Below are 27,337 nucleotides of genomic sequence, written 5' to 3'. Positions count from 1 at the left end.
AATTGGTAACAGTTACGCCACATACAGCTCATTTAACATCTTCATAACTTATGTATTTGTACCCTGAAAAAAGACTAGTGGAATAAAGAGAACCAACTTGATGAAAGGTAGATTGTCAGCCAAAGTACAGATCAGATCATAGCATTTCCATTGATCCACAGAGACAAGAGATGACTTGTGAAGATGTTTTTGAGACACGAGGAGTAGGGAAGCTGGGGGTTGCTGCCAGGAGGAAGCGAGAGAAATGGAGAGGGGTGTGTGAGAGAACAGAGAAAAAGTACGAAAGAGGAGGAGTACACAGAAAAGAGCAAATAGTACTGGAGTTTCACCAAGAGCAACATCATTATGGAAATTTGATTCCACTTAAATTACTGAATTCTGGGTAAATTGTTACTGATTGTCCAACTGGAATTAAACAAGCAGACAAATAGTACATAGATACTCAGCATTACTGTCAGTTATTTTTCAAAATAAAAAGGACCGAACATCTTTAAATGGACCATTCAATCAAAAGGCTGGTGAGCTGTGCAACCTTACATCGAATGACTGATTTTTAAGCTATTTATTTGAACAAAGAAAATGTTTCAATCACAGTGACTTATAACTTATAAACCAGTTGTGACCATCTCCTTGAAAATGAATTAAACAACAGTGAATATACATTAGCCATAATGTTCTGTTCGTAATCATGACAAATGTTGACTCCATGAAGCATGCACAGAATTTCAATATTAGTACAATTATTATGGAACGCACTTAGAGTTACTGAGGTCTACAGCATAGAAGAAACCCTTCATCTCATTAAGCCTGCGCTGGTCAAAAACAAATGCCTAACTATTCTAATTTCATTTTGCAGCCCTTGGCACATAGCCTTGTATGCCTTGGTCTTGCAAGTGCACATCTAAATACTTTAATATTACAAGGGTTTCTACCACTTCAGAAATTGAGGCCAAAACAACTGCCAAATAAAAATTTTGCCAAGAAAATTTTGTTCTTCATGTGTTGGATTCGGCCCTTGACTCCAGAATGAGGCTACATTTATGCTATAGCTACATCTTTTGTAGAATGTTAAACCAATTCACACTTTTACAGTGCCACTCACACTTCCTCTGTCATGGTAAACTGCATCTTCCTCCTCATCTCAAGGCAACAAAAACTAGGTTCTCCAAGCCAAACACCACTTCTATATCTGAAAATACTTTTAAATGTCTACAGCATTTCTTCATCCTCACTTGATGACTTTTCTCTCAAAAAATGACCACAAACTTTGATCTGTTCAAAACCAACTTATCCCTCTGACCAATAATAAACAGCATTGTTCCTCTATGCCTTTCCCAAAATACTGTTGAAAAATGACACATTCTGCTCATCTTACACATATCAGGATATTATACAAGAGTATCAATTCAGGGACAAAATTACATTTCTACAGCATGAGAGTAGTGTGTGGATTGGTTGACAAGTGGACACCAATTAATAGAGATCCTACTGTACCAATAAACATTGCATTAAAAACCAAATCAGTAATCAGCTGAGTGCTTAATTTTGAAACGATAATGATCGGAGAATAAGCAGCAGCAAAGTGCAATCAAAACTCTGAACAATGCAGGTTGCACGACCTATTTGTTTGAATGTAAAGAAAACTTAGAAAATGGATTGAACAACACATTATTCTTGGGCCCAAAAATGAGTGCGTTCCAGTTCAAATGCCTGGCACTTGTGTGGTGTAAATGTCCCTTTGCACTTTGAAGTTCAGGTGTGGCTGATATTCAACACAGACTGCTTAAGTATCTGATGAACTGCAAATAGTGAATATTATGCAATCAGTGAACGTCCCCACTTCTGATCAAGTTCAAGTGTAGCCCAGGACATTGTGGGAAGCTAGGTAGGAAACTGAGCGATCCCTGAGCAGGGTTTTTTTAAAATCATCTACAGCCATAAGTGAGGTGTCTCGAAAACACCTTCACAAGTCATCTCCTGTCTGTGTGTTCAGTTTCCCAACTCTGGAATATCATCTCTTGTAATCCTTATATTGAGGCCTGAGGCAATTTAAGTTGTTTTATTATCTGTCAGTAGACCTGACCCCAAGTTCCCAACCAACAAATAGGATCAATGGAAATGCTTTGATTTGATCTGTTCTTTGGCTGACAACCTACCTTTCATCAAGTTGGTTCTCTTTATTCCATTAGTGTTTTGTCAGGGTACAAGTACATAAGTTATGAAGATGTTAAATGAGCTGTATGTGGCGTAACTGTTACCAATTGTGGATTAGTCCCGAGCTGGTATCATAAGTACAATATCACCACAAACAGATTATCTAAATAATTTAGAAGATATGTACTTAACTTGTACAGTGCCAATGTGGAACTTGCCGTCAAGTGAATTTGTTGAAACAGATTAAATTGATCGATTTAAGGGACTTGGCCCATGCTCAAATAGGAGATCAATAGAGGCCATAAAGTTAATAGAGTGTAGAATCTTCCGTGGAGTATAAGCAATATTAAAAACTGGGTCCTACTATAGACTCCATGTTAAAGGGAACAAGTGAAACTTACAACAATATGTCATGACCATTCTGAGATCTTTTTACTGAGATTCAGGCTCAATTCTGACATGAAACTTGATTACTAATTGAACATTATGGTTAATATATATTCACTGGTAGTTTACTTTATTTTCAAGGAACGGGTCACACTGATTTATAAATTATAACAGTCACCATGATAGCTGAAGGACAGCTAATGTTGTGCCTTTCTTTAAGAAAAGCTGCAAGTAGAAGTCTGTAACCTATACACCTGTTAATTTGATATCAGAGATGTGCAACTTGCCAACTATATTTCCCAAACTATACTAGTCCCACTTGCTTGCATTTGGTCCATAAGCCTGTAACCCTTTCCTATTCACGTACGTATTCATGTGTCCTCTAACCATCGGAACACGCACACGCAAACACACACCCCAGTACTCCAAACATGCCTTATCAATGTCTTGTACAATCCCAACGTCTATACTCAATGCTCTGACCAATGAAAGCAAGCATAGCAAACATCTTCTTCACTACCCTGTCTTCCTATGCCACCACTTTCAAGGAACAATGCACCTGCACCCCTACGTCTCTCTGTTCGACAACACTCCCCAGGGCCCTAAGGGGAACTGTGTACATCCTGCGCTGGTTTGTCTTATCAAAGCGCAACACTTTGTACTTATCTAACTTAAACTTCATTTGCCGTTCCTATGCACTGGCCCAATGACCAAGATCCTGTTGTATGTTTAGATCACCCATCTTCACTGTCCTCTATACCACTAAATGTGGGATCCACTGCAAAGTTGTTAATCATGCCTCCTATATTCTCATCCAAATTGCTTCTATAATGACCAACAGTTACCTGAACTTCCTACCTTTGCAGATAAGACTCCTAGGTCAGCTGAAATGTAGATCATAACACTTTGGATTGAGAGATTGTCAGAAGGAGGGAGACAGGGAGAGCAAAATTTAGCAATTCTTGAACGCAATAATTAAGGGGACAGATCACACCCTTGGTAAGCAAGATGTAGAGTCCTACTTGCCACATGGCATGTTGCGAGCCTAACACCAGGATGTGGACTATTTCCAGGCCGTATGAACCAATATTGATAAGAAAGCAAGGTTGAGTTGTTAAGATCCATATTGGAACCAAGAACACCGGGAGCTGTGGGCAAGAGATCCTGTTTTGAAAAGTACCCAGCAATTGCAGTTAAATTAGGAGACCTCAAGGGTTATAATCTCCTTGTAATGACCAGAGCCAACAGCAAGTTTAAATGGGGATAAACAATACAAGAACGTGAATGCGTGGACCTGTAAGTAGATTAGGAAAGATGCTTCCATTTTATAGGACACTAGTATTAGTGCTGGACTCCACCTGAATCCTTGGATCCTTATGGAAAGGGAGAATAGTGAGGAAATACTGTGAACTGTTGGAGAAGAGATCAGGTGAAAAAGGTGGCATAGGTTGTTTGAAAACAAAAAAGGAAAACAGTAGTAATCAGAAAGTGCACTTTGCTTTAGCTATTACAATTAAAGAAAAAGCTAATTAATTAAAGCAAAAAGAAAGAAATAAATCTGAGTGAAACATTTGGTTGTGTGGCCTGAGCAAGCATTCTTCATCCAAACACAGAATATAAAGAACAAATTTAATGAATTGCATGTTTGAAATTCAACTTGGAGCCAATGCATAGTAGCCATATCTGTAACATGGTCAGAAATGGGAGCCAAATATACTTGGCTAATTGATCTGCGGAAAAGATTGAGCAAATGCAGAAATTGGGGCAGGGGAAGACTTCATTGGGATGACAGAGTCCACTCAAATTGAATTTTATAAATCTGATGCATAAAACCAGATCAGTAAAGGTCTTTCAAAAAATGATATTGAACTAGATTACACCCCTTTTAAAAACTCACATTGCCAAATAAAACCTCAAGCGGTTAAGAGGTAAGGAACAAAATATAAACTAAAAGAAGAAAGCACAAATGCAGAAACTCTTATAAATCTTGGCACCTGGGACAGCTATAAAGATCAAAACATTACTAAACAGTAAGGGATACAAAAGGCGCATAGGAAAAGGACTTGCAAGGGGACATCAGAATCAAACAATTTTTGGAACTTTCTTTTGAAAATGGTAATTGATGTAAGATGAATCATTAATTATAAGTCAGAGATTGATTAACTTTGGTTAACCAAAGGTATATAGAGGAAATTAAGTGATTTGGAATTAAATAATGGATTTCAATAAATGGCAGAACACGTTTGAGTGTTAAATAGCCCACTCCTGATCCTGTCTGTTGTTAGATAGAAAGAGAACTCAACCTCCAGTATGACTGGGTTACCTCTTAAGTAGAAGATACTTCTTCACAGATCAGCAAACCTTTGCAATCACAAATAGTGCATTGTTTACTTTTTACATTTATGATTCTATTTTAATATGGAATATCATTGCAATAACCACCCTCAGTGCAGAAACTGATAGATTCCTTATTTTGAAAATGATTTTGAATTATTTCTGAAGATATGATTCACAACATCATTGAAACACAAAAAAAAAATGTATAGTTTTGAAACAAAAACAAACATTCGTGAAACTCAGCAGTTCTGACAGCATCTGGGGGAAGAAAGCAGAGTCCAGTGACTGTTTATCTTCTGCATTTAGGAAAGGAGGTCAATTTTACTTTTTGTATTCTAAGGTTACTTAAAGCATCTCCATAATTAGAAACACCAACACAGAATATGCATTGCACTAGGATCTTTATAGAGTATTAGGAGACAAGAGGGAGGGCATTTTATCCATCAGATTATTTCTCTGCACAAGCCACAGAGTTAAATCCTACATCCTTACTCATTTCCTTTTTTTCAACATCATCTTCCAAACTAATACACTCTACCATCTGAAAGAGCAAGGACAATAATTACATAGGAACACCATCAGCAAGCGTTCCTTGAAGCCACACATACGATACTGACTTGGGTAAATATGACTATCACTGTCACTACATTGAAGTCCTGGAACTCCTTTGCTATAAACTATGAATATACCCACGCTATATGAACTTCAGGGATTCACTAAAACAGCTAAACACCACCTTCTCTGGTACATCTAGAGATGGAAAATGAATAAGCACCTTGTCAATCATTCACCTATCTTATGAAAGAATTTAAAAAGATCTATAACACAGCATATTCCTCCAAGCAACCATAGATTTTAAAATAATTTGTGAACCATAATTCAACATAACTTTATGGCAGAGAATTCCATGTTCTAAATTCGTTTTTTTCTGACCTTTACTTCTGGATTATCTTCAATTTATGTTCTTGTTATGATCCAGTGGAAACAGGTTAACATCCTAGATCTTTTAGGTTTGTAGAAACAGCTCTCTAACACCAGCCATCTCTCATTGCCAGCAATATTCCAACAAAAAACATTACCTTTGTGTTCTGTGCCTCTTAATATAAAATCTACATTACATTGCCTTATTATGGCCTCATGGTCCTGTGCTTTCAATGGAAATTTCTACTTCTTAAGGTTAAGAGTTCCACTATCAAGACTTTGTTTATTGCCCATACCTAGTTGCTCCAAGGTGTTGTTGGGCCATCACCTTGAACCACATCAGTCCCTTTGGCAGCGATAAAGCCATGATGATGCCAGGCACAGAATTTTGACCCAGTGATGATGAACAAACCATGTTTGTAAAATCCACAACAAAATGTATCTTAGAAAGGAATGTGGTGGTAATTGTATCCCTTATAATACTGTTTCCCCTATCACTCTTGGCATCAGGTCACAAAGGAGGAGGTATTACCAAAGTAATACATACAGGTTGCCACAGTGAATGCAGAGTTTATACATAGTGCATCATACATATGCAATGATGCAAGATATGTATTGGATATTTTTCTTATTTGCAGTTGAAAATCATTCTAGCCTATTAAGATCTTTAGATTCAAAATACACACTTTCCCTGGTTTATTTCCTCATTTATATGGCTCAGAATACTAAATCCAAAGTGTCACAACAGTATGCATTCTCTAAATTTCGAAATATATTATGCTTTCCAGAAATGAACAGAGTCGAAGACCCTTACTCAACTTGTGATGTTTTTGATGGGATAGATCTTTTTTCTAGATAGTGAAAGAACATGCAAACCTTTAACAGTTCAATGCTAACATTCTCAGTGGGAAAACTGCAAGTTCAAGCACCAGTGGAAGATATGAATAGAAGTACTACTCTCTTGAGGGGTGGGGCTCCTTTGTGCAAAAAGTTAAATAAGCCATTACTCCGCTTGTTCAAGTGGGTGTAAAAGATCTGATGCTTTTTCAAAGACAAGCCGGTGGTTGTCGTAATCAATTTTCTTCCTTCAAATAGGACTGCCAAAACAGTTTAAATGGGCCAGTTTCTTGCTGTTTGTGGCAACTTCTGCACAATTGCTTACTGTAATTCACTAAAAATGACTGCTGTGGTGACTCAAGTCTAGTGCCCAACCTACAGTCTGTCAGAGATGGGACAGTGGTTGAGAGAATTTTGGGGGGGGAAAGAGAGAAGAATGCCTGGGTTCCCCTGCATTTATTTCACTGTTGCGCTTGACTTCAGATTCTCACTGGAGAGGACACTCGAGGCGTGCAGATCTTTCCCAGAGACTTTTCCTCCATTTCATGCAGTTTTAGGCCAAATGTCCCACGTGTAGATATGCAGGGTACACTTATTTTCACTACAGGAACTTTTCAATCTTTTTTTAAATACAGTTGGCTCTGATAAAACACGATAGTTGCGGTCTTGTATGAATTGTGAATGATTAATGCAGGTAAGGAAAGCTTGCGTTCTATAAATAACAGATTAAATTCTTCAACTGCATTTAAGCCAACTCTTGTTATAGCAGAATTAACTGTACAGGAACAGAATGAACTATAAATTTAGACATGAGACAGTGAGGTCTGCAAATGCTGGAGATCAGAGTTGAGTATGTTGGTGGAATTCCTGATGAAGGGCTCCAGTCTGAAACATCAATTTTCCTGCTCCTCGGATGTTGCCTAAACTGCTGTGCTTTTCCAGCAACACACTCAACTATAAATTTAGATAGCCTTATTAAGACTTCTCACCAATGTTAAAATGCATAACTGCAAAGTGAATTGACACTAAATTTGCTACTTTATTTTCAGTTTTTCTTTAAACTTCTAAATAATAATACTTCTAATCAAGCAGGAATAGGTTTCTGCACGCTTAATATCTCTGCTTTGTTCACAATTCATTTTGTCTACTTTTTAGCCCGGAGTTTCAGTTCAATAATATTTTGGTTTTAGAGTCAGAGTCATATAGATGTACACATGGAAACAGACCCTTCGGTCCAACCAGTCCACGCCGACCTGTTATCCCAACCCAATCTAGTCCCACCTGCCAGCACCCGGCCCATATTCGTCCAAACCCTTCCTATTCATATACCCATCCAAATGCCTCTTAAATGTTGCAATTGTACCAGCCTCCAACACACCATCTGGCAGCTCATTCCATACATGTATCACTCGCTGCACGAAACAGTTGCCCCTTAGGTCCCTCTTATATCTTTCCTCTCTCACCCTAAACCTATGCCCTCCACGAGCCCAGGGAAAAGACTTTGTCTATTTATTCTATCTATGCCCCTCATTATTTTGTAAACCTCTATATAAGGTCACCCCTCAGCCTCCGACGCTCCAGGGAAAACACCCCAGCCTGTTCAGCCTCTCCCTATAGCTCAAATCCTCCAACCCTGGCAACATCCTTGTAAATCTTTTCTGAACCCTTTCAAGTTTCACAACATCTTTCCGATAGGAAGGAGACCAGAATTGCATGCAATATTCCAACAGTGGCCTAACCAATATCCTGTACAACCGCAACAGGACTTCCCAACTCCTGGACTCAACTCTGACCAATAAAGGAAAGCATACCAAATGCCTTCTTCACTATCCTATCTACCTGAGACTCCACTTTCAAGGAGCTATGAACCTGCACTCCAAGGTCTCTTTTGTTAAAGGACAAGGGCTTCGAACTATATTGTAGAAATTCTAAATGCAGTAAGATCAAATTTACAACCATATTTAATTGTAGGACTACATTGACTTCTGCTGGTGTGGTAAAATCTTTTTCTAAAATAGTGAATGATCTTGTTGGTTCCATATGTTGACAAATTCCAGGCAATGTTGACAGGAATTTCATTTTTACTAATGTATATCGAGCACAGAAGGACACACTCTGCCGGTCATATCTCTGCTAGGTCTTTGAAAGAACTTCAACTTAACTCTATTCCTCTGCTGTTTCCTTTAAATTTCTCCTTCCTCATTTTTAAGTAGACATTTAGTCCCTTTTTGAAAACTGCTGTTGCAATCTGGAAGATAGTACCTGAAGCAAATTCAACAACATTGCTGCATTTGGAAAAATAAAAGAAATCCTAGTTCTTCAAACCCTATTCTAGCATTAATGTTTTAAAAATAAATTAGTGTCTCTTTCCCTTGCTCCCATGCCCCTGTGAATTAACAAGTAACAATTCTTAGAACATTATTTGGAAATATCTAATTAGTTGGGAGTTTCTTAAAAATTGTATGTACCATCTTTTTAATTTCAAAGCTGTTTGTTCAAAAGAATAGGTTGCATTTATATAATAGCTTGAATTTCTTCAGGATTCCCCACAGTGCTTCACAGCCAAGTCAAGCACAACAGTGAAATAAATGCAGGGGAAACCCAGGCATTCTCCCCCCCTTCCCCCTCCAACATTCTCTCAACCACTGTTTGCCCCATCTCTGACAGAGACTGTAGGTTGGGCATTAGACTCAAGTCACCACAGCAGTCATTTTTAGTGAGGAACCAAATCGTACGCGGCCATCAGGAGCTGCCTAACAAGAGATCTGAAAATGATCTCTCAATATTACTGAAACATAGGTTTAAATAACTTCATAAAACAAATTAATAAGAACATGTATTTCAATTACAATCCACCATTTATTCTGTAAAACAATTATATTGAATGTTTAGTATTACAAAATATTATAACGTGCTTCACGGGGCATTAAACAAAATTTGACACTGAACCACATTAAGGCAGAAAACCAAAGGTTTGATCAAAGAGCTGGCTTTTATGGACTGCCTGAAAAGGAGGAAAGCAAGGAAGAGTGGAGTAGAGGTTGAAGAAGAGAATTTCCAAGCTTCCAAGTTTTTGTAGCTGATGGGATGAACACCAATCTTGATGCTGAAAAAGCCAGTATCACAGAAAGTTGTGGAACTGTGGGACAATTCAAAGTGAGGCCAGAAAAATTTGAAAACGGGGATGAATGTTTTCAAATTGAAGTGTTGATGGATTGGGAGACAAAATAGGCCAATAAGCACAGTGATGAAAACTGAACCGTATTTTGGTGCAATTTAAGACACAGGCAGCAGAGTAAACCGAGCTAAATGGGCAGTCAGAGTTTCTTTACTGTATGCTTGTCCATGTATGCTGGAACCAAGCTAATAGTAGATTTTTCTCAAGGCTAAAAAAAAATTTATTAAAACATTAAAATGAGTTCCCTCAAAAGTTTTGGGCAACTATATCTGCCACAGCATGGTATAATGTTTTGGAAAGAGGTGCCTTATTTTTCTTTAAGCAGACAAATAGTGAAGTAGAACTAATGAAGTAGAACTAATTACTGAAATTAATGAACATTCCATAAGACCATAAGTTGTCAGAACCAACTTAGGCCATTCAGCCTATGGGAGTCTATTCTGCCATTTGATCTTGGCTGATATGTTTCTCAACCTGATTCTCCTCATACTCCTTATCTCCTTACTAAGCACGAACCTCCTTCTCCCTGTCTTAAATACACTCAGTGATTTGGCCTCCACAGCCTCCTGGGGTAATGAGTTCCAGATTCAACACTGTTTTACTCTCTTTTTGTTCTGAGAATGTCAATGGGATCCCCCATCACCCCCCTCCCCACCCTCATCCTTCTACACTCAAAGTGCAGACCATGAGTCTTCAATCGCTTCTCATATGACGAGCCCTTGATTTTTGGGATCATTCTTGTAAATCTTCTATGGACCACCTCTTATGAGCCAGCACATCCTTCCTTGGGTATGGTGCCCAAAACTGATCATAAAGTTCCAAATGTGCTCTTAACAGGTTATATAGTCTGAGCTGCATATCTCTGTTCTTCTATTGTCGTCCTCTTGATATGAATGCTAACATTGCATTGCCTTCCTCACGGTCAACTGAACCTGCATGTTAACCTTAACAGAATTCTGAACTGAAACTCCCAAGTCAGATTTCTGAAGCCTTTCCCCATTTACAAAACAGTCTATGACTTTATCCTCTAAAATGCATAACCTTACACATCCCCACATTGTATTACATCTACCACTTCTTTGCCCGCTCTCCCAGCCTGTCCAGGTCCTTTTGCAGCCTCTCCATTTCCGTAATACTACCTGTCCCTCCAAATATTTTTATGTCAACTGCCAACTCAATAATAATGCCCTTAGTTCCTTTGTCCAGATTGCTAATGCAGGTGCACAATCCTTTATCCAAAATGCTCAGGACCAGCTGGTTTTCGGAATTAAGAATTTTTCGAATTTCAGAATAAGTAACTGAGAGTAATATGGGCCTTGAAACAGAATAGAGGCCTGCCAGTGCTGGGCCACGCCACGCCACCCCCACCACCTCCAACACCCCCGTGTCACATCTGAGTGACATGCATTGAGTGGGTATCGACTTGGGTTAACTGTTTGCATGCCAAACAACCTTGTTAATGAGAAAAGACTTTGGAGCTTTTTGGATAAAGGGTTGTCTACCTGTATATACTCCATGAGTATTTGTAGTCTTGACACTGACTCCTGCAGAACTCCGCCAATCACTAGCTGCCATTCTGAAAAGTACCCCTTTATCCACACTCAATGCCTTCTAGGAGAAAGCGAGGACGCCAGTTGCTGGAGATCAGAGTCAAAAACTGTGGTGCTGGAAAAGCACAGCCAGTCATCCTGCTCCTCGGGTGCTGCCTAACCAGCTGAGCTTTTCCGGCACCACACCTTTTGACTCACTGCCTTCTGCCAGTCAGCCAATCCTCCATCCATGCCAGTACCTTGCCCTGAACACCATGGACTCCTAACTTATTTAGCAGCCTCCTGTGTGGCACCTCATCAAAGACCTTCTGAAAATCCAAACCGATCACGTCCACTGGATCTCACCAGTACTGCTGGTATTAACAGTCACTAAGCAATAGGATTGCTCTTTTTGCTGGTTATGCCTTCCTCTCCAATTTTCTTTCCTGGTCTCTAGGAATTGAAGCATGCCAATGCATCAGAGGACAACACAAAGAACAACTGAAGCTATCAACATTGGTCAATTTCCAATCTCTCACTAAAATAACTATACTGATGTGCAAAGTGGGTTTTTGACAATGATGCATTGTGGGAACGGGAAGGAAAACAGAAATGAAAGCTTCACCTAACCTGGCATTTAACCAACCTTATGTGCATTTTTCACAAGAGCTCTATGCCACAAACAATTGCTGAAACCTATCAGACCACAGATCAGGAGACTCGTCAACTTTACGGGCATTTAAAAGGTCATTGGATAAACATATGGATGAAATAGTGTAGGATAGATAGGCTTCAGATTGTTGTGCCAACCTGTGGAATCATCGATGGCCAAAGGGTCAGCACTGTGCTGTAATGTTCTTTGTTCTAAGGGTAAAATTCCATAGTGGTTATGTCAATTCAAAAAAAAGCTCAAATCTTACCTAGAACAACATGTAACGGCAAAGTTACTAAAATCCAATTTGTGGCTAATACTAAAAAGTTGGCATTGGCAAAAGCTGAAATAGCATCCAAAACTCAACAGATTTATTAAATCTACCACATATAGAGTACAGATCAAGTGTGATTCCAGTTCCACACTACCTATCGAATTAAAAGATTCCCAACTAAGATGCCAATTGATCCTGATTAAACATCAGCATATGAAGGAATGGAGCTAGTAATCTACAGGCAAAATAAGATGGGAAAACAAGACTTTGGCAGGTCATAAAGTCATAGAGATGTACAGCACGGAAACAGATCCTTCGGTCCAACCTGTCTATGCCGACCAGGTATCCCAACCCAATCTAGTCCCACCTGCCAGCACCCAGCCCACATCCCTCCAAACCCTTGCTATTCACATACCCATCCAAATGCCTTTTAAATGTTGCAACTGTACCAGCCTCCTCCAATTCCTCTGGAAGCTCATTCCATACACGTACCACCCTCTGCGTGGAAATGTTGCCCCATAGGGATCTTTTATATCTTTCCCCACCCTCCCTAAACCTATGCTCTTCAGTTCTGGACTCCCCGACACCAGGGAAAAGACTTTGCCTATTTATCCCATCCATGCCCCTCAAGATTTTGTAAACCTCTATAAGGTCACCCCTCAGCCTCCGACATTCAACGGAAAACAGCCCCAGCCTGTTTCACATCATCTTTCCGATAGGAAGGAGACCAGAATTGCACGCAATATTCCAAGAGTGGCCTAACCAACATGACATCCCAAATCCTGTTCTCAATACTCTGACCAATACAAGAAAGCATACTAAACGCCTTCTTCACCATTCTATCTACCTGCGACTCCACTTTCAAGGAGCTATGATCCTGCACTCCAAGGTCTTTGTACAGCAACACTCCCCAGGACCTTACCATTAAATGCGTAAGTCCTGCTAAGATTTGCTTTCCCAAAATGCAACACCTCGCATTTATCTGAATTAAACTCCATCTGCCACTTCTCAGCCCATTGGCCCATCTGGTCCAGATCCTGTTGTAATCTGAGGTAACCTTCTTTGCTGTCCACTACACCTCCAATTTTGGTGCCATCTGCAAAGTTATTAGTAAGAGATTTGCTGAACTAACAAGGAATATGTATGATTAGTAGAACATTATTGTTAATATAATTAAGAGAATTCACGCAGGAATCGAACTTAAAATTAGAGAAATGGACAATGATAAGTAAGTTCTGAAGTTGTAATGAGAGTAGATTGGAGAAATTGCAAACTTTAGTTTTTCTGAGCCATGGTTTTTCCACTATACATGAATCATTATTAGTAGTACTACATAGAGTCATAGAGATGTACAGCATGGAAACAGACCCTTCGGTCCAACCTGTCCATGCCAACCAGATATAAAGTTGCCCCGTAGGTCTCTTTTATATCTTTCCCCTCTCACCCTAAACCTATGCCCTCTCGTTCTGGACTCCCTGACCAAAATGAAAAGACTTTGCCTATTTACCCTGTCTATGCTCCTCATCATTTTGTAAACCTCTATAAGGTCACCCCTCAGCCTTCGATGCACCAGGGAAAGCAGCCCCAGCCTGTTCAGCCTCTCCCTATAGCTCAAATCCTCCAACCCTGGCAACATCCTTGCTAAACTTGAAAGGGTTCAGAAAAGATTTACAACATCTTTCCAATAGGAAGGAGACCAGAATTGCACGCAATATTCCAACATAATGCAACTCACATTCAGATTTTCCTAACTAATAACAAGAATAAGCAGAGGATTTTCCTTCTGGAATATCTATTCTCAAGCCTGCCAAAGTGACCTAGCTAGTTCTTCAAATTCTAAAGACTGTTGTTGTTGGGTAAAGTACTCTAGGATTTCACTCATCATCACTCAGGTGAGTACCACTACAAAGACCACACGAGTTCATGGCAGCTAGAAATCATCTTAATTGGGAGGGATGTGACCATACTACCCAGAGAACAACAACTTTGTTTCCAAATAAAACCTGTAATACAATATCACAGGCCTGCATTTAATTGCGCAATCAGTACTGCTGACATTTTTTTAAAAAAGCATTTAAATGTGCGATGTCACTTTTGCTAAATCAAGAAATCAGGTACAACACGATTGCATTTAGAAACGTATTCTCAAACCCATTCAATATTAAATTCTGAACAGTCTGAACAAAAAAGTATATAAATTTGGATGTACATTAATAAAAGTTACACAAAGCTCTTAGTCTCATGAGTATAGTATTACATTTTTAGTCAAATATTGCTAAGACCAAAACTAATCAGAGGGGGTTGAACAGGGTAGATGTTGAGATGATATTCCCACCAGTGGGAAAATCTCAAACTAAGGGACACAGTTACAGAATAGAAGGACACTCACTTAAAACTGGTAAGTGAAGAAACTCCTATCACAGTTCTGGAATGCTACATCTCAGAGCTATGGAAGCTAGATCTCTGAAAATATTTAGAGAGGAGTGCTAGGAGAAGCTAGTACAAAAGAATCATCGAGACCTGGGGCAGATCATTCATGATTTTATGAAATAACATAGGAAATCGTAAGGGGATGAATGCCCTAGTGCTATTTCGAACATTGCTAAAATCCTCACTATGACTTTGAATATTCCAATATACTCATGGACACATACCATATTCTCCATTCTGTAATCATATCCATATAATCCAAACCACTGTGTCCTAATGAGAATATGTATAGGGTATAAGCAGGTAGGAAAGAGTTGAGCTCTGTGTTTTATGAAACAAGAGGTTCAGTTGAGCAGGACTCAGATTAGGTAAGCACTTTCAGTTAACAATGGAGTGCTGGACGCAAGAGTAATGAGTTAACAAGGTGGAAAAGCATTCATTATGTAGAACCATTTAACAATATTGAAACCATTCAGGATGTAAGGTCAGTTTAACAAAATGAAAAGTAATCATTATGTGAAGCCAGTTAAGAACATTCATTGTGCAACAGCAGATGGCTTAATCTTTACTACTGACACCCGCTGATTGTAACAGTCACCCAATTAATGTGTGTTGCTTTACCTCAATACTCCACCCTGTAAAATGACTATATAATTCATTAAGAAACTGCTGTTCAAGAGAGATGGCTGACAACTCATGTCCCTGTGCACTTGGGCAGTTGTGGTCTTTCCCTCCAGGGCCCAGAATAAAGGTGAAAGAGGTTAAACTATACTGTGTCTCTGAGCGTTTTGCTTTGACTGAGGGGGAATAACGGGACTACACTCATTTTTACTAAGTTCTGTTTAGTCATCACCATTGTACCTGCTGACCAACACTAAACTCTGGTTAAGCAACATTACGATTTTAAAATTCTTATCCTAGTTTCCAATTTGATGCATGATGCTACTCCCCCTTTCCTGGATTAACATCTCCAGGTCAACAGCCCTCGGTAATATTTGCTGTCTTCTACTTCGAGACTCAAGAATCCCTGGTTTTAATCAATCACTCAACAAGTGATTGGGCGGCACGGTGGCACAGTGGTTAGCACTGTTGCCTCACAGCGCCAGAGATCCGGGTTCAATTCCAGCCTCAGGCGACTAACTGTGTGGAGTTTGCACGTTCTCCCCGTGTCTGCGTGGGTTTCCTCCAGGTGCTCCGGTTTCCTCCCACAGTCCAAAGATGTGCAGGTCAGGTGAATTGGCCATGCTAAGTTGCCCGTAGTGTTAGATAAGGGGTAAATGTAGGGGTATGGGTGGGTTGCGCTTCAGCGGGGCGGTGTGGACTTGTTGGGCCGAAGGGCCTGTTTCCACACTAAGTAATCTAATCTAATCTAAGTAGCAGACATACTTTCAGCTGATTTAGTCCCAAAGCTCTGGAATTAACTCCCAAATCGCTCCACCTCATTTTTCATTTTTAAGGCACACCTTAAAACCTACCAATTTGACCAAACGTTTGGTCTCCTGTCCCAAGTTTGTCTCAAGTGGTTCAGTATTGAATTTTGTCTGATTTTGGCACGGAGGGGCACCATGGGAACTATTAGAGAATTAAAAGTACCTTAAAAATAAATCCAAAAGCAAAACATTCAGAAAGATGGAAATTTTAAATTTAAACACAAAATGTTGGAAACACCCACAGGTCAATCAGCATCCGTGGGAAGAAAAAAAGTCGAGTTTCAGGCCTAACCTTTCATCAGAATTGGGAAATTAGAAATTTAACAGCTTTTATTAAAGTGCAAAAGCGGAGGGTGGATTAAGGAAAGATCCAACATAGGAAACAAGACAGGAGACATTACATGATAGAACAGTTGCAGCACAGCCAAAGGAAGCAGTAATGGGACAAGAAACAAAAAATGGGTACAGAGGAGATTCAAATGACAATAATAAACAATTGCTGTCTGACAGCAAAACAAAAAACTTAAGGCTGACATGCAAAGAAAAGGAGACAAAATGGTGGCAGTCGGGATAGCTTCTGCCTCAACAGCCCCATAAATGGATCATGTTCTACAATTGTAAACTTCTCCAGCATGATGCCAAACACATCTTTCTCACTACAGCCTTTTCCCCTTTATGACACCCTTCTCAGTCATCTTTGCACACAACATTTTTTTCCATGTGAACATAGGAGATGCAACACCTATTCTTTAATATCCCCTCTTATCATCCAAGGCTCAAAACACTCCTGGATAACCCAGCAATTTACATATACTTTCAATTTAGTCACAACCATCAGTCCCTCAAATCAAAGATAACATCTAGCAGGCTGTGAGATTTCTATCTTTGGGTAGCTCAGTAGAGTAGTTCTTAAGCAACAGATATTTGAGGATCTGTCCTAAGGACAGGAATTTTGCAAGTGTAAAACTATCTATTTTGTTGTACCTTTGTCCACTGAAATGAAAAAATAACTTTTAAAAAACAAAGGTCGTTGATGGACTGCTGTACTGTATCAAGCAGGAGCAGCAGGCTGACTTGCAGACAAGTTGAAGCAAAGGGCTGTGTGAAGGGAGCTTTGGCTGACAATTAAAGCTGACGGATCAGCAGTCAACAGACCAGTCATTGATGATAAGGGCCCTCTCTCTGCCAGCAACTATGTTTTTGGCTTCAAGGTAGCTGTACTGATTGGGAGGAGCAAAACAGGAGCTGTTTTCTCTGGAGTAAAAGGTATCTCAATCATGGAGGTAGTAAAATTTATTTCCTCTTTTTGGTTGCTACAAGCTGTTGAATTTAATTGATAAATATAAAACATTTATAAGTGGGAACCAGTGCCTCCAGCAAATAGAAGAAAGTATCGAGAGAAGGAAAATCAATTTGCAGTGCTCTGATCAGTGCAAAGGTCATTTCAGCAAATCCTATGGATGAAGATGACTAAGTTGCCTTCCCAGTCTCACCTGCTGTCATAACACCCATTTTATTGGATCTGTCTCTGTCTACCCCTGCCTTAAAAGCACTCAAAGCGCCTGCTTCCACTGCCTTTTGATGAAGACAGTTCCAAAGACTCACTACTCTGAGAAAAGATTGCTACTCACCTGTCTTAAATCCCCAGTTCCAGTTAAATCTTCCTTAAGTAAAGGAACTCTAGACAATAGTCCAGATGTGAAAATATGTTGCTGGAAAAGCGCAGCAGGTCAGGCAGCATCCAAAGAGCAGGAGAATCGACGTTTTGGGCATGAGCCCTTCTTCACTTTCCTCATTCCTGAAGAAGGGCTCATGCCCGAAACGTCAATTCTCCTGCTTCTTGGATGCTGCCTGACCTGCTGCGCTTTTCCAGCAACATATTTTCAGCTCTGATCTCCAGCATCTGCAGTCCTCTCTTTCTCCTAATAGTCCAGATGTGGTCTCACCAATACTCTAAGCAACTAAAGCATGACCTTACAACTCTTGTAATCAATACTTCTCACAGTTACCGATAACATTCTATCAGCTTTCCCAACTACCGCTGCACCTGAATACTAACCTTACACAATTCCTGCATTAGGTAACCCCGATACAAATGATTCTCACAGCCCTCTAACCTTTCACCATTTAAATAACTGCACTCTTTCATTCTTCCTGCCAAAATAGAAAATTACACATTTTTCCCACTTACATGCCATGTGCCAAATCTTTGCCCACAAACTTTATCTATAATCCTTTATCTTCCTCTGTCTAATCAACAAATTTAGCAACTATATCTGTTCTTTTCATCTAAATTACTTATGCAAATTTGGAAAGGATGAGACCCGAGCAATTTGAGAGGGAGAAGATAGAATCAGAGGTAATAGTATTACAGCTGAATAAAAGCAACGACAGGCATGAGTGAGGAGCTGGGTAGAATTAACGAGCAGGAAAGACAGCAATGGCAGGGGTTTCTGGGAGGAATTCAGGAGACAGTGCAGAGATACATCCTGAGGAAAAGGAAGCATGGTACACGGAGAATGAGGTAACCACGAGGGAAGTCAGGGATAGCATAAAAGTTAAAGAGAAAGCATATAATGTGAAGGGCAGTGGGAAGCTTACAGAAGAGTAACAAAAAACGAAATAAGGAGGGAGTGGATTAAATATGAGGGTAAGTTAGTCAGTAATATAAAGGAAGACAGAGTTTCTTTAGATATATAAAGAGCAAAAGTGGACATTGGGCTGCTGGAAAAGGACACTAGAGAGATAGTAGTGGGGAACAAGGAAATGGCTGAGGTACTGAATAATTATCTTGCGTCAGTCTTTACAGTGGAAGACACGAGTAAAATCACAAAAATTCAAGAGAGGGGACAGAACTGAGTATGGTGGCCAACACTAAGGAGAAGATGATAGAAAAACTGAATGGCCTGAATGTGGATAAATCACCCAAACCAGATAGACTACACCTCAGAGTTCTAAGGGAGATAACTGAAGAGATAGTGGAGGCATTACTGGTGATAGAATTGGAAATTACTAAAATGACACCCCTGTTTAAAAAGGGTGTAAGGCAAAAGACAGAAAATTACAGCCAGATTAGCCTAACCTTAGTTGGGAGTGAGATCCTGGAATCCATTGTGAAGGATGAGATTTCTGAATACTTGGAAGTGTATGATAAAATAGGGCAAAGTCAGTGTGGTTCATCAAGGGGAAGTCATACCTGACAAATCTGCTAGAATTCTTTAAAGATGTAACGAGAAGGTTAGACCAAGGAAAGCTAATGGACGTTATCTATGTGGACTTCAAGAAGGCCTTAGACAAGGTGCCGCACAGGAGGCTACTGAGTAAGATAAGGGCCCATGGTGTCAGACGCAAGGTGCTAGCATGGACAAAAACTTGGTTGTCTGGCACAAAGCAGAGAGTGGGGATAAAAGGGTCTTTCTCAGAATGACAACTGGTGACAAGTGGTGTTCCGTAAGGGTCAATGTTGGGACCACAACTTTTCACTTTATACATTAACAATCTCGATGAAGGAACAGGGAAGGCAGATGAACTCAGGGCATGGTTAGAAACATGGGACTGGGATAACATAGCAATTACAGAAACATGGCTCAGGGATGGGCAGGACTGGCAGCTTAATGTTCCAGGATTCAAATGCTACAGGAAGGATAGAAAGGGAGACAAGAGAGGAGAGCGAGTGGCATTTTTGATAAGGGATAGCATTACAGCTGTGCTGAGGGAGGATATTCCCGGAAATACATCCAGGGAAGTTATTTGGGTGGAACTGAGAAATAAGAAAGGGATGATCACTTATTGGGATTGTATTATAGACCTCCCGAATAGTCAGAGGGAAATTGAGAAACAAACTTGTAAGGAGATCTCAGCTATCTGTAAGAATAATAGGGTAGTTATGGGAGGGGATTTTAACTTTCCAAACATCGACTGGGACTGCCATAGTGTTAAAGGTTTAGATGGAGAGGAATTTCTTAAGTGCGTACAAGACAATTTTCTGATTCAGTATGTGGATGTACCTACTAGAGAAGGTGCAAAACTTGACCTACTCTTGGGAAATAAGGCAGGGCAGGTGACTGAGGTGTCAATGAGGGATCACTTTGGGGCCAGCGACCATAATTCTATTCGTTTTAAAATAGTGGTGGAAAAGGATAGACCAGATCTAAAAGTTGAAGTTCTAAATTGGAGAAAGGCCAATTTTGACGGTATTAGGCGAGAACGTTTGAAAGCTGATTGGAGGCAGATGTTCGCAGGTAAAGGGACGGCTGGAAAATGGTAAGCCTTCAGAAATGAGATAACGAGAATCCAGAGAAAGTATATTCCTGTCAGGGTGAAAGGGAAGGCTGGTAGGTATAGGAAATGCTGAATGACTAAAAAAAGTTGAGGGTTTGATTAAGAAAAATAAGGAAGCATATGTCAAATATAGAAAGGGTAGATCGAGTGAATCCTTAGAAGAGTAGAAAGGAAGTAAGAGTATACTTAAGAGGGAAATCAGGAGGGCAAAAAGGGGACATGAGATAGCTTTGGCAAATAGAATTAAGGAGAATCCAAAGGGTTTTTCACAAATATATTAAGGACAAAGGGGTAACTAGGGAGAGAATAATGCCCCTCAAAGATCAGCAAGGCGGCCTTTGTGTGGAGCTACAGAAAATGGGGGGGGATACTAAATGAATATTTTGCATCAGTATTTACTGTCGAAAAGGATATGGAAGATATAGATTGTAGGGAAATAGATGGTGACATCTTGCAAAATGTCCAAATTACAGAGGAGGAAGTGCTGGATGTCTTGAAATGGTTAAAGGTGGATAAATCCCCAGGGCCTGATCAGGTGTACCCGAGAACTCTGTGGGAAGCTAGAGGAGTGATTGCTGGGCCTCTTGCTGCGACATTTGTATCATCGATAGTCACAGTTGAGGTGCCGGAAGACTGGATGTTGGCAAACGTGGTGCCATTGTTTAAGAAGGGCGGTAAAGACAAGCCAGGGAACTATAGACTGGTGAGCCTGACCTCTGTGGTGAGCAAGTTGTTGGAGGGAATCCTGAGGGACAGGATGTACATGTATTTGGAAAGGCAAGGACTGATTAGGGATAGTCAACATGGCTTTGTGCGTGGGAAATCATGTCTCACAAACTTGATTGAGTTTTTTGAAGAAGTAACAAAGAAGATTGAGGGCAGAGCAGTAGATGTGATCTAAATGGACTTCAGTAAGGCATTCGACAAGGTTCCCCATGGGAGACTGATTAGCAAGGTTAGATCTCAAGGAATACAGGGAGAACTAGCCATTTGGATTCAGAACTGGCTCAAAGGTAGAAGACAGAGGGTGGTGGTGAAGGGTTGTTTTTCAGACTGGAGGCCTGTGACCAGTGAAGTGCCACAAGGATCGGTGCTGGGTCCTCTACTTTTTGTCATTTACATAAATGATTTGGATGCGTGCATAAGCGGTACAGTTAGTAAGTTTGCAGATGACACCAAAATTTGAGGTGTAGTGAACAGCGAAGAGCGCTACCTCAGATTACAACAGGATCTGGACCAGATGGGCCAATGGGCTGAGAAGTGGCAGATGGAGTTTAATTCAGATAAATGCGAGGTGCTGCTTTTTGGGAAAGTAAATCTTAGCAGGACTTATACACTTAATGTATAAGTCCTAGGGAGTGTTGCTGAACAAAGAGACCTTGGAGTGCAGGATCATAGCTCCTTGAAAGTGGAGTCACAGGTAGATAGGATAGTGAAGAAAGCATTTGGTATGCTTTCCTTTATTGGTCAGAGTATTGAGTACAGGAGTTGGGAGGTCACGTTGCGGCTGTCCAGGACATTGGTTCAGCCACTGTTGGAATATTGCATGCAATTCCAGTCTCCTTCCTATCAGAAAGATGTTGTGAGACTTGAAAGGGTTCAGAAAAGATTTACAAGGATGTTGCCAGGGTTGGAAGATCTGAGCTACAGGGAGAGGCTGAACAGGCTGGGGATGTTTTCCCTGGAGCATCGGAGGCTGAGGGGTGACCTTATAGAGGTTTACAAAATTATGAGGGACATGGATAGGATAAATAGGCAAAGTCTTTTCCCTGGGGTCGAGGAGTCCAGAACTAGAGGTATAGGTTTAGGCTGACAGGGGAAAGATATAAAAGAGACCTAAGGGGCAACATTTTCACGCAGAGGGTGGTACGTGTATGGAATGAGCTGCCAGAGGATGTGGTGGAGGCTGGTACAACTACAACATTTAAGAGGCATTTGGATGGGTATATAAATAGGAAGGGTTTGGAGGGATATGGGCTGGGTGCTGGCAGGTGTGACTAGATTGGGTTGGAATATCTGGTCGGCATGGACAGGTTGGACCGAAGGGTCTGTTTCCATGCTGTACATCTCTATGACTCTATAAATGCCACAACCAGCTGTCACTAGTAGCCACACACACAGATGACAAGAACCCACAAATTTGACTAGGACAACACAACAATCATAGGTCAAGCCAAACAGAGGACTGCCAGAGAATTTCTAGAAACATGACACTCATCAATGGACTTCATCAACAAGCACATCGACCCAGACCCAATATACCAGCCACTACAACGAACAACTGGAAGTAGTAGAAACTGAACCAACAAATTCCAGAAGACAGTACAGCAGCACTTCACAAAAGGCTCCAATATACTGAGGATGTCATCGAGACAAGGGACAAAACATCTTTCCAGCTCAGCAAATATACCCATAACTATGACAGCTGGCACCCGAGCTACAAATCTTTATACAAATCTTGAAAGTCTTTAACAATAACTCTCATCAGGAAGATGTTAGAAAATGATAAGCTAACATGCCTTGCTATGTGGGCTACAACTGTGCAGTCATCAGCATACCCTAAGCTATGGATGTGTTGGGGATAACCAAAGGCTCTTAGCCTGGAGAGTTTGAAATTCTTCCTGTACAATTCAAACCTAATCATGGCCTCTTCTAAAGTTGGTCATGAATGAATCCCTGACTAAGTTGAATTAGATAGCGAAGAGACTGGACACATTCAGTCTTGCTCAACTCATGTCAGGATGTAAAAGGACACACAGTGTAATCCATTGGGAAAGATGCATAATATCATATTGTCATGGATGAATCAGGTAAAAAAAAACAAAATTTATCAGACAACAAAGTCACTGGCAGACTTTCCAAAGGGCTTCACACCTTAAGCCTTCTGGGTTCGACGTTGGGAATTGGAAGTTTTCAGATCATAACCTCTTGCCCAAACACTTTCAAAACTTCTGAGATCTCCTTGACATTCTCAGGCAACTTAAGCTTTCAGAATCCAGGGAAGAGACAGCACCTATAGGCAGTGAGTTCAGTGATTCAGCACATAGGAGCATGCGTGAGGCTCTCACTTGGATAAAAAAATGCTGAATTCATGTGGAATTCTAAAGATGTTTAAATGGCCTTGCTTGGTACAACAGTAAAAACATCAGAATGAAGCTCACTGTGAAAGAAATTCTTGAGTTTAACAGTTCCCAGGGTGAAAAAGAATTAGAAGTAAACTTCCAGGAGTTAAAAATCACATTGGACGGGTTCTGAAAGAATTGAATATCTATCTATACAAGAGTGTAAAGCATAGCTGTAAACAGTGTTTTGGGTTGTGCTAAAGAAAAACAGGAAATGTTCTGTGCTGTGGCATAAAAGATCATTTTTCTACACAGATTTGTCAACAGTCAATAGTCTTTTGTTGAAGGAATGGTCTTAAATGCAAAATCTTGTGTGTCATCATTTAAGTTATTAACTGAAAGTTTCAGCTTGCTTTCAAAAGATTATCAACCTCCCAAGAAAAATCACAACTCTATGCTAAAAAGAAACAAGTATTTTTCAGGTAGAGAAAGGTAGATGCCACATTTTTGGCTTGCTCTAAAAGAAACTGAAAGAAAGTCTTCATCGTGCAGTCACTAAAGTAACTGATAAGATTATACTTTTTGTTTTGCATTGAATCAAAAACATTCACATCATCTCACTGTTCACAGCTGTGTTTCAGGTAAAAGCAGAAAGGCCGAAAAGTGAAACAATTTTTAAGTTATTAGCTTTGTCTATAGTAACTACAGCAATCCAAGTCATCACTAGAAGATGTGGCATTAATAAGAGTTACTTTTCAAAAAAATAGTCAGTATAGCAAATGTACGTTTAGTAATACACCACAGGGTTTCAAAGGATTTTAAAACAAGCCTTTGAACTGTTCATCTAGTCTTTCACAGAACTGCAAAGTCAAGGTTATTCGTCACATTGAGGACTATAAATAGCATGGCAAATTCATTCTTTTGTAATGCAAGTTCTTAAAGCCTAGATGCTTACAAAAATAAAATTGCACTCATTAGCATGACAACTATTGATAGCAAATGAAAGTGTGGGAATCAGCATGCAATATGCCAAAGTGACCTTTCCTTTGCAACTAATTTTCCATCCTTACAAAAAGGTGTTACATTCTGGATATTATACCAACATTTCTATTAAAAGCATTGCTTTCGATTTATGTATGATATATAGCTCCCTACACCCAAACCAGACTTACCAGAAAACAAAGCTGTGGCCAGTTGTGAATAAAATATCTATATGTATATATGGAATAAGGTTCAGACAAATCTTTCGTGATCAACCTCATTATATCTGGCATTTGCAACTCTGACTCATAGCCAACATATCGTATACTGTCGGGCTGTTGTTCCGGGTGCAAACTACAATCAGCTATCGAGGCGGCCAGACGGTACTGCTCATCATCATCTGGGCTGATAGCAATCCGATCGAGTCCATCACTGGGGTTGAGTGCATTAGGGCCGGCCGCCTCGGCAGTCCTTTGGTTCGCATGATTCACGTTGGGACTCTCACAATAATTGCCGTCGGCTTTCCTCCTGCCTCCTTCGGGCAGTGATAGTCCGGGATGAAACTCGACGGCGGTTGCGGCCTCGGCGCAGGACAGGCGGCCTTTGCACTCCGCCTTGTAGTGGAGCTCGGGGCTTATAACACAGCCGTTGAGCAGCCGCTGCTGCTGTTGCTGGTGGTGGTGGTGGTGATGATGGTGGTGAAGGTGCAGGACGCCCTTCTTGGCTCGGTTGGGCTCCGGGTAGTTTCCGACGCTGTTCGCCGAACGTGGCCCGCCTTCCCCGCTGCGTTCCTGGTCAGCCCCGTCCAGAGCAGCCGCTTCCTCCTCCTCCTGCTCGCCGCCCCCTCCTGGCTGCGGCCCCGGGACTTTGCCGTAGGCTCCCGAGTGGTTGAGGGTAGCGGAGAGGGGCGAGATGTCAGTGGGGGCTGGGGAAAGCACGCTAGGCCCGGGCGGTACATCAGACATCCTAAAGAGCGGAGAAACGCAGCGTCGGCATGAGGGCCAAAGGCAGCGGGTGAGAGAAAACGATCTAACCGGGAGAACGGGGAGCGGGGAGGGCGGGGGTAGCGAAGGAGGGGAGGGGGGGAGGTGGTGAACTCACCGCCCGCCCTCAGCACTCACACATCCCGCAGCCGACCGGACCACACCAGGCCACGCTGCACAGGACCGGGAGCTGTCAGGCAGAGCCCGACACCCACACAGTCAGGGTGGAAGCGTGAGGCAGGGGGGCGGGGAGAGATCAACTCGTTACCGAGACGGAGAAGCCGGCCACTCGCGGCACCCACATACAGCCAGTCACTCGAGGCCGTTTCCACTCTCAACCTAGGCACTGTCGTAAAGTGAAGCTGCCGCGCGGCCCCGCTGCCCCCCGCGTACGTCATAACCGTCGTAAATGCGGCTTCCCGTCTCTCCTTGAAGCTGTTGTTTTACGACGTTGACCTTTGACCGACGCCGAGACTGGTCCGGAAACTGTGTTTGGTGTGAGTTCGCGATGGGATGGTGTTTAGTTTGACGGCCAAACAAAACAGGAATTTGTGTAGTTTTGAGTCCAATATCATCCATTTAAAGAAACATTAGTCTCCCCCGTCTGATGAGTCTTTCTGTTTTTTGACTCATGTCTTCTGTGTGAGTTTAGCCTTTGGGAAATGGTTTAGACGTTCCCTCGTTGCAAGTGCCATATTGCCTCCACTGAGCCTTTCTTTTCGTCATACTTTTGTGAGTCGTGCTCTCGTATCTTCTTTTGTCAGTCTCAAATCCAAAGTTAGCATTTATTTGATTTTAGTGAAACACGTGTTTTATCATTTGCCTTTTTATGTGAAGTGTATCTTTGCACAGCTGTTGTAGTTAAGGCTGGACGACTGTCAAGTATAAAAGAAACTGGCTTAAAATTAAAAAATCTCACAACACCAGGTTATAGTCCAACAGGTTTATTTGGAGGCATAGCTTTCGAAGCGCTTCTTCATCAGGATCATAAGACAATTTATCGCAAAAGGTTAGTTCGTGCAGCTGAAATGATACATTGAATATGATATTATATTGAATATATCATTTCAGCTGCATGACACTGTACTCTTCTGCTATAAATTATGTGTCATGATCCTGCTTCACAATCATCTGAAGGTGAAGCAGTGGTTCGAAAGCGAGTGCTTCCAAATAAACCTTTTAGACTATAACCTGGTATTGTGATTTTTAATTTTGTCCACCCCAGTCCGACACCGGCTGTTCCAAATCATGTCTTAAAATTGACGTTGTTGCAGAACGGAGCCTTTTCCTCACACGACGTGCACATCGGATAATGCCACGCAATGTCAACCTAAGCGTTTTCATCGCGTCCTCAATTGGTGTTGAAGATGTCGGCCCAGTTGTGTAAAACAGCGTAAGGCGCTGGAAATGCGAATGCGGGATGATCACTGTGACCTGACAGAAAGTGCTTTTGACACCGATTCACCGGAATCAAAACATTCGCTGTTTCTGAAACACGTTGCGGGACGCAAGCTTGCAGATATTCATCCAAAGGGGCCCTCTCCGCTAAACATTCACGATAAATGTGTCAAGTGCTGAATTAAAACAATGGAAAGATATTTTTCCGCGGATAATGCTAATATCCCACTGGGTAAAATCATGGCCGAGATAAAATAAATTTTAAAATCTGTATCCCGTAAAGTTTAACTGAGCGTAGATTCACAGACGCCGCTTGACGGCGAAGTGCGTCTTTACAAAATGCACTTAATTATTGGATACCAGCAGAAAATGTAAATACACCGCGGGTCAAAGACAGTCTTGCCACTTGTGGAGGAAACAGTTAAAATCGGATACATTTTTTCGGAGAAGAAAAAAATCATTCCAGCAAACGCGTTAATTGGGAAAAGGCCATTCAGCCTCTT

The 27,337-nt window shown here is 41.0% G+C and overlaps 1 protein-coding gene across 1 annotated transcript in view; it reads right to left on the bottom strand.

Annotated features, from left to right (window-relative positions):
* The window catches only part of naa30 (N-alpha-acetyltransferase 30, NatC catalytic subunit), a 42,900-nt gene extending 17,098 nt beyond the window's left edge, over nt 1–25,802 (bottom strand). Inside the window, exon 1 of the mRNA XM_072568800.1 lies at nt 24,645–25,802. Within this exon, the coding sequence (XP_072424901.1) occupies nt 24,645–25,418 (774 nt within the window). The 5' untranslated portion in view covers nt 25,419–25,802. The remainder of the gene's footprint in view (nt 1–24,644) is intronic.
* Nucleotides 25,803–27,337: the final 1,535 nt, after the last annotated feature.

The sequence above is a fragment of the Chiloscyllium punctatum genome, chromosome 4, assembly GCF_047496795.1.
Source record: "Chiloscyllium punctatum isolate Juve2018m chromosome 4, sChiPun1.3, whole genome shotgun sequence".
Taxonomy (NCBI): Eukaryota; Metazoa; Chordata; class Chondrichthyes; order Orectolobiformes; family Hemiscylliidae; genus Chiloscyllium; species Chiloscyllium punctatum.
Note: the sequence above shows the minus strand (reverse complement) of the source record. Positions and strands in the feature narration are given on the sequence as shown.